Genomic DNA, 12,467 nt, shown 5'->3' on the forward strand with positions numbered 1-12,467 from the left:
ACAAACCAAGAGTACGCCGATTACTACTTCACGGAGGATAGAATCCAACTACTTATGATCACATTGTTCACTTTCTAATGCTTGTAACTCAAGATAAAAGCGCAAAAATGTGCAAGATGACGATTTTCTTTTCCTCGAAACAGTGGAAGGGTTTCCAAGAAACAGAAGAAATTTTGGAACAGGGCCTGAACTGATGGAGAACATTGAACGGTGAAATGTCAAGTGCCTCGTATGGCCAACTCGCATTAAAAAATCAGGAGTAAACCGCGGCGGTTATCGCTTATATGCGATAAAGTAAAAAGAAACAATCCCCCGACATTATACTGGTGACGTGAATGTGAAGACAAACATTAACAAACATGAACAGAAACTGCACTCAGATTTGATCTAATCCTTTTACTAGAATGAAACTGTTATTTGTGAAACAAATTTATTGTTTTATTTATATTTATCCAAAAACATACTGAAGAAGATAGGCAAAACTGATTGTAAACAAATGGTTGAGGACTCCTACTTGAGATGCGGCGAATCATTGTCAAATGTTAGCAGTCTCTCCCCTTTTTTCAGATTTTACCCCAACTGTTTCACCAGGGAGCTGTTTTATGAATCATCAATCAAGTAATTATTTTTGTTAAACATAGCAGCAAATAGTTCAAATGTCACGCGATGCAAAGAAAAACAATTCCAGTCCACTGTTCAATTTAGCCGTCACTCCATACCTATTCCTCCATTTTCCGCTTTCCTGGAATCCGCCATTGGAGTTCTTCAACTGAAAAATTCAGTTGGGAAGACATTTGTCCATTTTGTCGCTGCTGAAAACTGTTTTCCTCGTGATGCGATGAAGTAATTTACTGGTTAAAAACGAGGTTAACAACTGAGTCATTCTTTTTTTGTCGTACCTAACATATTAAAAGAGAGGTAGGTAAGCTATTAAAATAGATTTAGCCAAGCCTAAAAGCGGGCTCCCCGGTTATTTACCTTGCCCTTTTTGTAATTCCGAATTTACTGACCGCCAAAAAGAAAATAACTATAGAACTTGAGCCCGCGATCCAATGCAAACCATATCTGAGCCCGCGATCATGTGATACTGGTCAGCGGATACCTTTTTTGACAGCTGTCAATTGACCATAACAGGGATGTCCAATATCAAAAGTGTAAGCTGTCGTTAACCTAACCAGCCTCAACCAACCTATTTCTGGAGTATGGCCGCCATGTTGGGGCAACGTCGTTGGGGCGCACGCACCCGCGAACCATGCCGCTAACCATGATGAACATCAAAAACCAAAAGCATGGTTCTGTAAATTTTCTATGGGTATGGGGCTCTGCTCTGCGGCCCTTCGGGACGCGCACTGGGAGCTCCGCTAATATTTTTTGTGGAGAACTACAGTATGTGGTCCTTGGTCCGCGAGGTCCTTGGTGCTCAACTTTTTCGAATATGATTTAAAATTTCCACTATAACTAAAATTCGGCAAAAAATGAAAATGTCCAATGAATTATTGATTATTCTTCTTTGATTTGGCAGATTTTCATTTTTTGTACTGTCTGTTACGGTGCGGAATTAACGCTTGTTGACAGACAGGTCAATTTGCGATTTAGCGACTATTGTTGAAAATTATCAACAATTTTCGCATAGGGGTCCTTGGTCCGCGACCTATGACTGTGGACAAAAAAATTGTTTTAAAACAGCGATAATTCAGTAAAATATAAATAAGCACCTGGTTCACACATTGTTGCCGCAGCATCTACATCCTCGCGTTCAATGTTTCAAAAGTAATTTTAAAAGTTAAAAAGATAGAGAAGAAATAAAGACGCGGGTTTGTGTGGGAGACTTTTGTCTCAATGAAATGCAGGTTATTTTGAACTCGCACCTCACAACGACTTCCAACAAGACTGAAGTTTAAAAATGTCAAGGATAATAAACAATAGCATTTGCGGACCAATGACCCGCGAGCACGGTCACTGTTTTTTTAATTACACGAAAAATATTTTGTTAGGAAGTTTTCAGTTATAGCGAGAGACATCAAATCTATCTTCGGGGAAAATTTCAGCTCATCAGGCATTGATTCAGGTAAGATATTTAAGATTATAATTTTTTCTCGCGGACCAAGGGCCACATACTGTAGTCGAGGACGCGGTACGGAGTGTTGCACGCGAAGTAATTTAATATGTAAAAAAAAGCAAATCTTTCGCTCACTATAATTTATTATTTAAATGCAAAATTTACATGTGAAGTGAATAGATTTGAATTATATATATTCCCCCGTTTATTTAATTAAAACACAAAATGTGAAATCTCAGAAGCAATCAAAATGGCGGACATGAAAGACTTTGTAATAGTACAGTCAGTCTGTAAAACTTAAAGTGTGGCAGAAAAGTGAAAACATTCATTTGTCAGGTTGATTATGACAACGTCTATTTAAGGCAAGAGTCTTCATTTTAATCAGGAAGCCTTAGTTGTTCAAGCTCCCGAGAGAGACGTCGGAATCAGTTGTCAAATTTCAGGTGATGTCGTCAAAATTCTTAAACCCGAACCACTTTATTAAGTTTTAGATGTGAGAGTAGGTAAAAGATAGATTTAATACCAAGAACGGAGGTATAAATCCATATGGATTAATACCTCCGACGTTCGAGGTGTTTACACTCTTTTTTATTTAAGAACGCGTTAAATTTGGCTGAGCCTGCGGATGTTCTTGTTTTAGTCCATACATTTTTTTAAATTTTGGGGCAAATCTCAGCCTCAACGTTCTTGTGAAAATGGTTCTTATAAAATAAAAAGAGTGTATCTGACTTATTTCATGATATCATTCATGAGGGATCATTATATAAAGCCCATTTCCAGCAGGACAAAAGCTGTCTAATTAGTGGTACCTTGGCTCCGACCGTAAACAATGTTGTCTTTGTTTTGTTTTATTGCTGCCGTCGTGCGGTTTTCTCAGAGGGTCCTGATTGTGCGCCGTCTGGGATTTCGCGATTTGTTGTGACTTGTCAAGCTTATTTGAATAACACAAGGTTGTTTTGATGGTTTGTTTTGCGCTGTGTGATGTCCGCAAGGAGCGGGTTAGTGTTTTTTGTACAGCGTCCATGACGTACGTAGGAAAACCTCGAGAGAAACGGCAAGAACATTTTACGAAGAGTTAAACCAATGACAGGAACATGGTCAGAGTGCAGCCAAAGCTGCCCAGCGGAACCGAATTCCAGATAAGTTGTTAGGAAACGTTTTGGAATGCCATGTTTTCAAGAATGAGACGCGCGTTGTTTTATTCAAACGGGATAGTTAAGCAGAAGGAACTTTTAACTGACGCAATATGAGCGATAAATTTGAGAACGACATGGCCGAAATTCAACTGGATTTTTTTTATTCTGTTATATCTTGAATTTTATATTCCAAAAATGAATTTAGAAACAGAAGAAGGCTTTTTGATTTCAAAAGACTTAACATTTTAGGAAAAGTAAACCGCAGAAATGTTTGGGCTGCCTATTTAGCTAAAATTGTTTTGTATAAGGTTGTTATAAAAACTCTTTTTTTCAGCTTCACTTCACAACAGACATGCAGTACATGTTTCTTTTGCATGTTTTTGGCCGAGCACCAGAATACATTATATAAAGAAAACCTATACCACACTACATGCAGCCATGTAAAGTAAACAATATAACTCTACTTCATCCAGTAATCGCTATCACTGTGCATTACAACAAAATAGACAAAGAGAGCTGAGCAAGCACTTACAAAACATTGTTGTTAGAAACGTGGCCAGAAAAAACCTGCTGGAAAAAACCCCGTAGGGAAAAAATGACAGGAAATCTGGATAGAAACCAGGCTCAAGCTCTCACAGCCCATCCTAACAAGGTTATAAACATTTAAAAACAAATTTAAAATTCCAGCGAGTGGTGTCGGCCTGGAATGATTGGCGACGTGCAATCCCAAGCTCAAATATTCACACAGCATTACCCATGATGCTACTGCACTCAGGCCCAGGGCCTGTCGCTCTTGTGCCGCAGAACTATTCAATTTCCGGCTGATTCGTATTCACTCAATCGCCAGAAATTCCATATTGCTAAAAATGTAGAGTTTAATTTGTCCAGGGTTTGATTTTGTCACGAATAAATTAATCGAAGCTTAGAATATTAATGAAAGGTTTAACAGATACATCTCCCGTTTCAGGTATTTTAATAAAATCTGTATAAATCTCTGAAACGAGGGATTTATGCAGATAAATACCTGAAAGGGGGGATTTATACAGATAAATCCCTCATTGATAATCATAAATTCAATTCATAAGCCCGGCTCTTCCCTGCTACATTATAATCAAGCCCTCCCCGGACTTTCAGTTACTAGTTAATATTCAACAGGGTTGTAAGTTAAATGTGTCAATCATGAAATAACATGTTTTAAAACCATTAAATTATGACTGGTGCCAAGGGAAACATTTAACACTTAATTAATGACTCGTTTATATTGTTTCCCAAGAATCTCAATGTTTCCCTCCACCTCGGGAGCATTGAAATTTGAGGGGGAAAACATTAACTGGTTTCCCGAGTGATTTGAGATTTGAGATTTGAGATTTGAGATTTGAGAATTGAGATTTGAGTGAGGTGTGATTTTTCCCACCAGAGACTTCTGGTGGGAAACAGTTTTTTGATATCATGTGACCTCGAAGTAGCCAATGAGAGCATGCACTGTTTGGGAAAAAGTTCTGGCAATATAACAATGAATATCTAGATGAATATGTTGGATTTCATGTGACCATAAACAATTAAGCTATGAATACACACACTTTATCGGGTCCAAAAAGAAGAGCTTTATAACAACTAGGGGTAACCACGGGTTAGAAAGTGCGGGCCTTGATAGGGGAAAGGAGAGGAGGTACTCGAGCGAGGCGCTTTTGAGATTGGACCAGAAGCAAAATCCAAGCTTACATTTTTAAAGCAAACACCAAAAGGCGGAGTTACAAATGGCTGTAATTTTCAAGAACATTCCCACGGGAATAAAAGTCATTTACAGCGGATTGTTTCTAAAGTATCAGAAGTATCAAAAAACATGCAATTCAGTTCAATATATGTTCAACTCGTATAAACGCGTAACAAAAATACATCGCGCGTTCCAAACTTTACTTACAAGTATTTCACTCTAGCCTGTAGGCAGCGTTTAATATTGCCAAACATTATTGTCCAAGGCAATGTATAATCGCAGTTTAGTTTTACAGTTACAACTCATTAATGGTCATTAATACGTTAAAATCTTATGAAAAAACGTTTTTTTTTCTTGTAAAAACACCAAACACTTTCATCATACACATCATGCTCTACTTTCCCAAAATTGAACTTTTCTTGTTCAGTTGTTTTCATTCTCTCCGAGAAGCGAAAAGTTCTCCAGACTGAAACGTTAACTGTGCACGCAGAATCCTTCAAGTGCGGCTTTACAGTCTCTAACATCAATTTCTTTGCCTAGAGCAGAAAATTTCAATTCGAAGCAAAATTTCTTCATTTCAACGATTTGCTTTCGTGAACATTAAGGCAACCTTCTCGGGCAAACCTCGCGCAAGCTTCATCGTGACAGAGGTAAACTGCTTAGCGACAGCCGGAAATACGTCTGCGTCCGCAGGCTATGATACTGCTGTGATTGACACATTTTTCGCTTTCTGATCGTTCTCAGTGGTGGAAGAAGAAATTTTCAACTTCCAGTTTTGAACCCTGTTTTAAATGTGGCGCGCACGTGTGATACGCAATCCGCTGGTCACTGTCAAGATTAGGGTTGCGGGCCTCTCTTTGGCCCGCAATAAATCTTTTAAAACATTTTCATGTCAAATACGTTATGCAAAATGTATCTTGATGTAAAATATTTTGTGATTGAGTTGGCCTAATTGAACAAAGCTCTAGGTTTCCTGCAATTATTGGAAGGATCGAAAATCAGCATTTTTTTGTCTGGACTCCAACAAGAGAAAAACACGGGGTTGAAATCTTAATTTTAACCCCACATACCTATATAGCCTATATGTAAGGGAGTGATCTCCCACACACACACAGCTCCATCACAACTCCATTTTTAAAGCACTCCTTGTTGAGGCTATGAGTATACTGAGACCTTAAATTGTTAATTTATTTTAACATTTTAATAATCTCCCCCTCCCAAGATGTTAAGCCAACACAACAAATGAACACAATTGTTTTCTTACTTTTTTGTGGAGAAGCATTTGACAGCAATACAATAAAATCTAAGTTATAAGGCTCCCGGGGGGGACTCCCATCGAAAGGGACGGGGATACTGTCTGAGAATTGGAATTAAATTTAAGCTCCAAAAGGAGACCAATCTGGGTGTGGCTTACTTTTTTGAATCCCTAAAAGATACCATTTTTCATACCTGGTCGGTCTAGAAGTTGCCAACACAGTAAAACAGCTTTTTTAGTCTGTTGTGTGTCAATCTAGTCGGTAATAAAGGAGGATTGAATCCGATTAAACCAAACAGTTGACTTTTATTCCGCCATCACAACTCGTGTTCTCCGACTACATACAGGCAGGCGTTTCTCGCCCCGAATGCGAAGATCTGGGTCCTAATACACGTACATAGTCCTTCATGTGCAACCCTAAATGACACCTTCTTGATGGCATAAATATTGGCATTGTGACTTTAACACCCTAAGTGAGACCATAACCTACCCTTTAAGCAAGACGACAAGCATTTCTGGCTATTTCATATTGAAGTCCCCTCATTCCTGGGTTATAAGCCCTGGGCTAATGCAACGTCGTAATTAAGGGGTTTTGTGGTGTGGCTTATATAATGGGAGGGAGGACAGTGTGGGGGCTTAATATAATTCGTAAATTAATATCCCGATGAAAGATATATTGTAAGAAAGGCCTGTACTTGGCTACGTCTATTCAAAGTACGATGTTATGTGAGAATAATAGCGAGTTAATAAGGAAAGATGGCAGAAGGGGATGGCTTGTAGCCAGGGGAGGAGGTAGGGGCTTAAAACTGCAATATGCATGTAATTTGTTAGCATACAGATGAGCCTGTAACCCCAGCAGGTTGTGCTGAAAAGCAGCCTGGCTGGCTTGGATCAACTTACATAGCTTTTTGAAAAGCTTCTTCGATATTAAAAAGACAACAAAGAACACCTCCACTGATTACAGGCATTATTCGGTTAATTTATAAGCAAAGTGCTGGATGATATACCACAACTGTAGCTAGATAGATGGGGCTATAGTCTTACAGTTTTGTCTATTTAGTAACTTTATTCTCCATAAAGGTGTTTTTCTAGGTTGCCATGGCAACTGGTTCAAGTACAAGTAAAATTTTACGTATGCCAACAACACTTCCAGGACCTCCTGCTGTACCCATAATTCTGTCTGCTCCCTCAGCTGCCGCTGGACCTGGTAAGTAATAGATGTCTTGACATAAAGGCTCACATGTGTACACAGGGTCAGTAGGCTTGTACCGAAAGTGCTAGCACTTTTTTTGGCATTATTTGGCTTCGCGAGCATTTTTTTTACATTTTATCCAAAAAAGCACTGCTAGCATTATTTTGGATTTTCGACTGATTTGTATAATTTTGTGTTAAAAAGCACAATCTGACTTCATTTATGGCGTCCAAAGATGCATTATGCCCTCATTTTAGTCAAAGGAGCCGAGGAGGCCTGGGGAATAGGTTTGATTGGTTTGATACGTCAGTGATTGCCTTCTAGAAACCCAGTCCATCACACTCCTTCCAAGATGACGTCATCCACGTTGTCATCAAGGAACAATGGAAGTCAGCCAGCCAAGGCAGAGATAGCTCGAGAGCGTACTCTGACATCAAACATTGATCGTTATATTTTATTGTTGAAAAATCTAACTGAAAATCTGAAAAATGTAATATTCTATGTTTAAAAAAATCGGGAAAAAGTGAGCATTATTATGTAACCCACGAGCACTTTTTAAAAAAATTAGCATTATTTTAGCACTTTTTTGGCAAAAAACGAGCACTTCTTTTAGCATTTAATGCTTTTTTTACGAGCACTTTCGGTACAAGCCTAAGGGCCAGGACATTATTGTATGGTTCCAAAGGGGTTTAGATCTCCTGGACTCTAAGCTTAAAAAAGATGGGCAAAAAAATGGGGCTCTGGGCTCTGTGGGAAACCTTCTCAGGGCTCCATTCTCTCAGCAAAGGGCTCCAAACAACAAAATGATGGGGCTCCATTTCCTATGGCTAACATTTCAAGGTTCTCAGGCTCCAGCCACACCCCCCTCCCCCTTTGGAACCCTGTGACTTGCAAAATGCTGTCGTGAAATGCTAAGTATAGGACTCGGTGCTTGAGAAGGGATCTTATTTTTGCAAGTTGGGTGCTTCTTCAACTGGTTTTTGCAAATGGATTTAAACACTACATGATACTTAAATTGGTAAATCCAAGGCAAGGTTGTTCTTTTCTTCTGCTGATCCCACCCCAGCTGTCTGCTAGCTAGACTCTTTGCACTCAATCCCCTATTCCTTTTATTATCATAGTCAGCAGCTTTGACCTCACAGACAACCAGAAGAGATGGGTTGTGATTGGTGTTTGCTTGCACAGGCTTCTCTTACCAGTCCTCCGCGATTTTGCTGGACGAGAAATATCCAAACACTATACATCACTGAAGAGCTCAAACGGAATTGACACTCAAGTGTTTGGTCCGCACTTGACTCATGATGGAACTTTTAAGTTGAATTATGGCAGCATCAACAACAACTGGGGCACGCATAAGAGAAAGGAACGTTTGTATAATTACAAAGTTACCACCGATGTTGACCTGGCTAAACTATACCTTGAACCACACATGGCTAAGTTTACAGGTAAGAAAATATGTTATTTCCACGTTAGGCCATCCCGATAAAATGTTTCGTTTCCCATCGCCCGACCGACCCATTTTTTTCGAAATGTAAAAAAATTCCAGATTCACTAGTCAAAGAGGCAAGTACTTTAATTTACAAGCACGCGATCTTGTTTTATTAACAACAATTGGTATGATGTGATGTCCTTGTCTTTAATTAACATCGAAACTAAGTTTTTCAAAGGCTGTTCCGTGCCAATGCAAGGGCATTAACGATTGTTCCAACATTCTCAGCGTGATTGACTGAAACAAAATCTTTCGGTTTTGCATCCCCTGGCTTCTTAAATGAACCCAGAACCCTCAAAGTGTCCATTCTTTTTTTTTGCCCGACTGACCGACCCACCATCACAAGAGATGGGGCGATGGGAAACGAAACATTTTATTGGGATGGCCTTATAGATGTTATCACAAGACAAGTAGAATCTCCCAGCGACGGGCGATTCTTTATACTTATGAACAACTTTGTTTTAGTGACTAAAATAAAATTATTCAGTCAATGTTCACCAGTGACCACCAACCAGTTGTCCGTATTTGGGTTTGATTTCTCAAGAAATATTCCCAGCTGCATAAATATGGATGTCCTAGATGCAGCCGTCAGCCAAGTATAAGTCAGGACAGTGTTCTCTGACTTAACCAGCATACCTGACTTATTAGCAATGTCTTGAGGAGCAAGCAGAATACCATTGCTGCGGACCGAATGGGTAAACCTTTAAGATTCTGCTAAGCTAAACACCATACTAAGCATGTGTACGTAATTTTTATTGTCCATCCCCCCCATTTGCAGGATTTGATAACACGTGCGACATGTCAGCAGTGTTAGGGATACTGGGAAATGCGTCTGTTTTTCCCGCTCGCATTCATAACAATGCCAAGGATGTACGCTCTAAAGTGAGAAATGAGTGGGGCCATTGCAACTATGACCACTGGAAAGAACCGGAATTCAACTACTGTTTTCAGCTCATGGAAACATTGGTTCGTTCACTGGGGCTTCCAAAACCCGATGAAGATAAAGAGCTTGACGACCTTCAGGACTGGGTAACTAAGGGTTAGGACTTTTTTTTTTTCTTCACGTTCTTGTCACCGGACGATATGTTGCTTTTGTAATGGGGAGGGGATGCTAGTCCGCTATAAGTTTCTATTTGGGGATATTAGATCGTGGCTTTTGGAAACACATAGGGTATTCACGTACACGTACACGTCTTTACGAGCTCCTGAGCTCTTCCGTGTCACGTGGGTAAATAAATTACATTTTACATTTACAAAGTGGAATACCAATAACCATCTGTCTGTTTTAGTGTAGTATCTGTAAGACGTTAAATAAAGATTCAATCTTAGACAAAAGTAGTTGACACATTGGCATCGCTGTGCAGTTTTTATGGCAAATTTACCACTAGTTTTTAAATTTCATGGCAGTTAGCTAAAATACCCCCTCCACCATCCAGTGTTGTATGATTGTAGCAAAGGCCTCCCAAAAAACAAAGTACAGCATTGATGGGGTGAGGACGGGGGTGGGGGGTTGGAAACGTGGGGTGAAATTAGAAATTAGACCAAGGGTGAAATTAGACCAAATTACAATAAAATAGGGCCTAAAACGATAATGTGTCACCATTTCTGTCAATGATTGTTGAACCAAGCCCGGATTGCTCTCCATCAGGTTTTTAAGTTTAATTCAAATTTTCCAAGGAGCATCCCACCCTTTTAAGTAGGAGTGACCGGGGATGAGTACACATAATCTGTATCTGCATGTAAACTCGTAGTAAAATAATAGTGATATCAAAGTTTAATCCCTCGATCAATTTGACTTGTTGATGTCATTAGCATCAAGTGTATCTATATTTGTTCCTTGATAGGCTTGAAATTGTGCATGGGATGCCCAGTGGATAAGGACTTGATGAAACTTGTTAGTGACGAGGTTACTAACCTCAACCAGGACCTTGAAGCCATCAAGAAATCTAGTGCTGATGAAGCCAAGAAGATAAGTGAAGCCCTTCAAGATGTCACGGATGAAATAAATAAATTTGATAAGCGTATAACTGACATTGAGAGTCGAATGGAAGCAGAGCGAAAGGAACAATTAGAAAAAAACGAGGCTTTCTTGGGTGCAATTGGGGATATTTCTAACAATTTAACCAAAATAGAAAAACGACAAGGTTCAAATGAAGAAAACATTTTCTTGTTAGGGGAAAGACAAAGTGACCTAGAGACAAGTGTAACGTCTTTACAAGACGAACAGGGTAATCTAACCTCAAAGGTAGAGGCCTTAGAAATCGGGCAAAATCAGTTAGATTCTTGGCTTAAAGCTCTAGAAGAAAGCAATGTTAATGCAACAGCCGATGTTGAAATTTTTCAAGTACCCAGTCGCAATCATTGCTTTTGTGGTCGCGAAACCGAGCTAGAAAAAATTGCAATGCAACTGAAAAGCACCGAGAATGGTTGTGCTGAGTCAGCAATTTGCGGTCTCGGGGGTGTGGGAAAAACATCTCTCGCTGTCGAGTTTCTCTGGCGACAAAAGGAGAAGGAGGAATATCCAGGCGGTATTTTTTGGATTTCCGGCGAAAACAACAATCTTTTTCAAATATCCCTTAGCGACATGGCGCGACAAATTGGCACTCTTGAAAGAGAGTTTTCTAATTCCTTGCCAAGAACTCTCGACTGGTTAGGAAAGCGTGAGAAGATGTGGTGTTTGGTCGTTGACAATCTTGACGAGCTAGAAATGTCTCCGGACATGCGTAAGCTGCTCACTGGCCACTGGAAACAAGCGGCACGCGGCCATATTATCATAACCACCAGGAGAGAAGCAACAGAAATCGGAGAAGAAACGGGAATCGAAGAAAACTTCTGCATTGAGTTGAAATGCTTGACAGAAGAAGAAGGAATGCAGTTTCTACGAATACGAACGGGAACAGTAAGAGATGAAGACAGTGACATTCGTGAGCTTGTTAAAGAGCTTGGTGGACTTCCTTTAGCTCTCGATCAAGCCGCGGCGCACATACGATGTGTTAGTCAGCCCATCAAAGAGTACATGAAGAAATATAAAAAGCAAAAACTGCTTCTCCTCAAGAAGAAGAAGGCTCGGCATCTGGTAGAAAATACCTCACCTGAGCGATTGGCTATCCACACTACATGGCTGCTAAATTTTAATCACATCAGTGAAATCTCAAAGGAAATGGAGGTTGGAGAAACCCCAACTCTTGTAATGAGAGTGTCCGCCTTTCTTGGCCCCGACGATATTCCTTATGAAGTGATCAATGAAGGGCTAAACAAAGATGCCGATACTGAAGCAGTCAGCGATTTGTGGGACCAGGACGAGATAGTCTCTCTTCTTACCAAGTTTTCCCTTTTCCAAAGATATGGGACACATTCCTTCAGCGTTCATCGTCTGGTGCAAGAAGTAATCCGAAGTGAGGTGAAGAAAGAACAAAATGAGCTAAGCGTTCTTTCTTGTGCAGTACGTGTCCTTCACCGTGCATTAACAAGTACGCGCTCACCCGCGGAAGTGTGCGAAAGTTTCGTTGGGGATGCTGTTTTTAGTGTTGAGAATCCTCCTTCATTACAGCTATGGGGAAAGTTGGCCTCACATTCCTCCTATTTGCAGGAGCATTTGCGCAGCTTCTCGGCAAAACATAAA

At 40.0% G+C, this 12,467-nt stretch overlaps 2 protein-coding genes across 4 annotated transcripts in view; one reads left to right on the forward strand and one right to left on the reverse strand.

The window, feature by feature from the left end:
* The first annotated feature begins 534 nt into the window (after nt 1-534).
* LOC144629893 (uncharacterized) overlaps nt 535-12,467 on the forward strand; it is a 14,839-nt gene continuing 2,906 nt past the window's right edge. Inside the window, exons 1-5 of one of the 3 annotated variants that reach the window (XM_078488139.1) lie at nt 535-918; nt 7,257-7,371; nt 8,478-8,801; nt 9,624-9,884; nt 10,690-12,467. The exon at nt 10,690-12,467 is cut by the window's right edge and continues 2,906 nt beyond it. In XM_078488139.1, the coding sequence (XP_078344265.1) occupies nt 7,263-7,371; nt 8,478-8,801; nt 9,624-9,884; nt 10,690-12,467 (2,472 nt within the window). In that variant the 5' untranslated portion in view covers nt 535-918; nt 7,257-7,262. Of the gene's footprint in view, nt 919-2,340; nt 2,503-7,244; nt 7,372-8,477; nt 8,802-9,623; nt 9,885-10,689 lie in introns of those variants that run through there. The other 2 variants (XM_078488140.1, XM_078488141.1) reach the window with 2 other exon arrangements.
* Nucleotides 7,249-12,467, reverse strand: part of LOC144629896 (uncharacterized) — a 67,027-nt gene continuing 61,808 nt past the window's right edge. Inside the window, exons 4-5 of the transcript XR_013566429.1 lie at nt 8,553-8,697; nt 7,249-7,368 (exon numbers count right to left, since the gene is read on the reverse strand). The gene's annotated coding sequence lies outside the window, so the exon portion shown is untranslated. The remainder of the gene's footprint in view (nt 7,369-8,552; nt 8,698-12,467) is intronic.

Source organism: Oculina patagonica, chromosome 11 (genome assembly GCF_052425735.1).
Source record: "Oculina patagonica isolate OP01 chromosome 11, crgOcupat, whole genome shotgun sequence".
NCBI classification, from domain to species: domain Eukaryota; kingdom Metazoa; phylum Cnidaria; class Anthozoa; order Scleractinia; family Oculinidae; genus Oculina; species Oculina patagonica.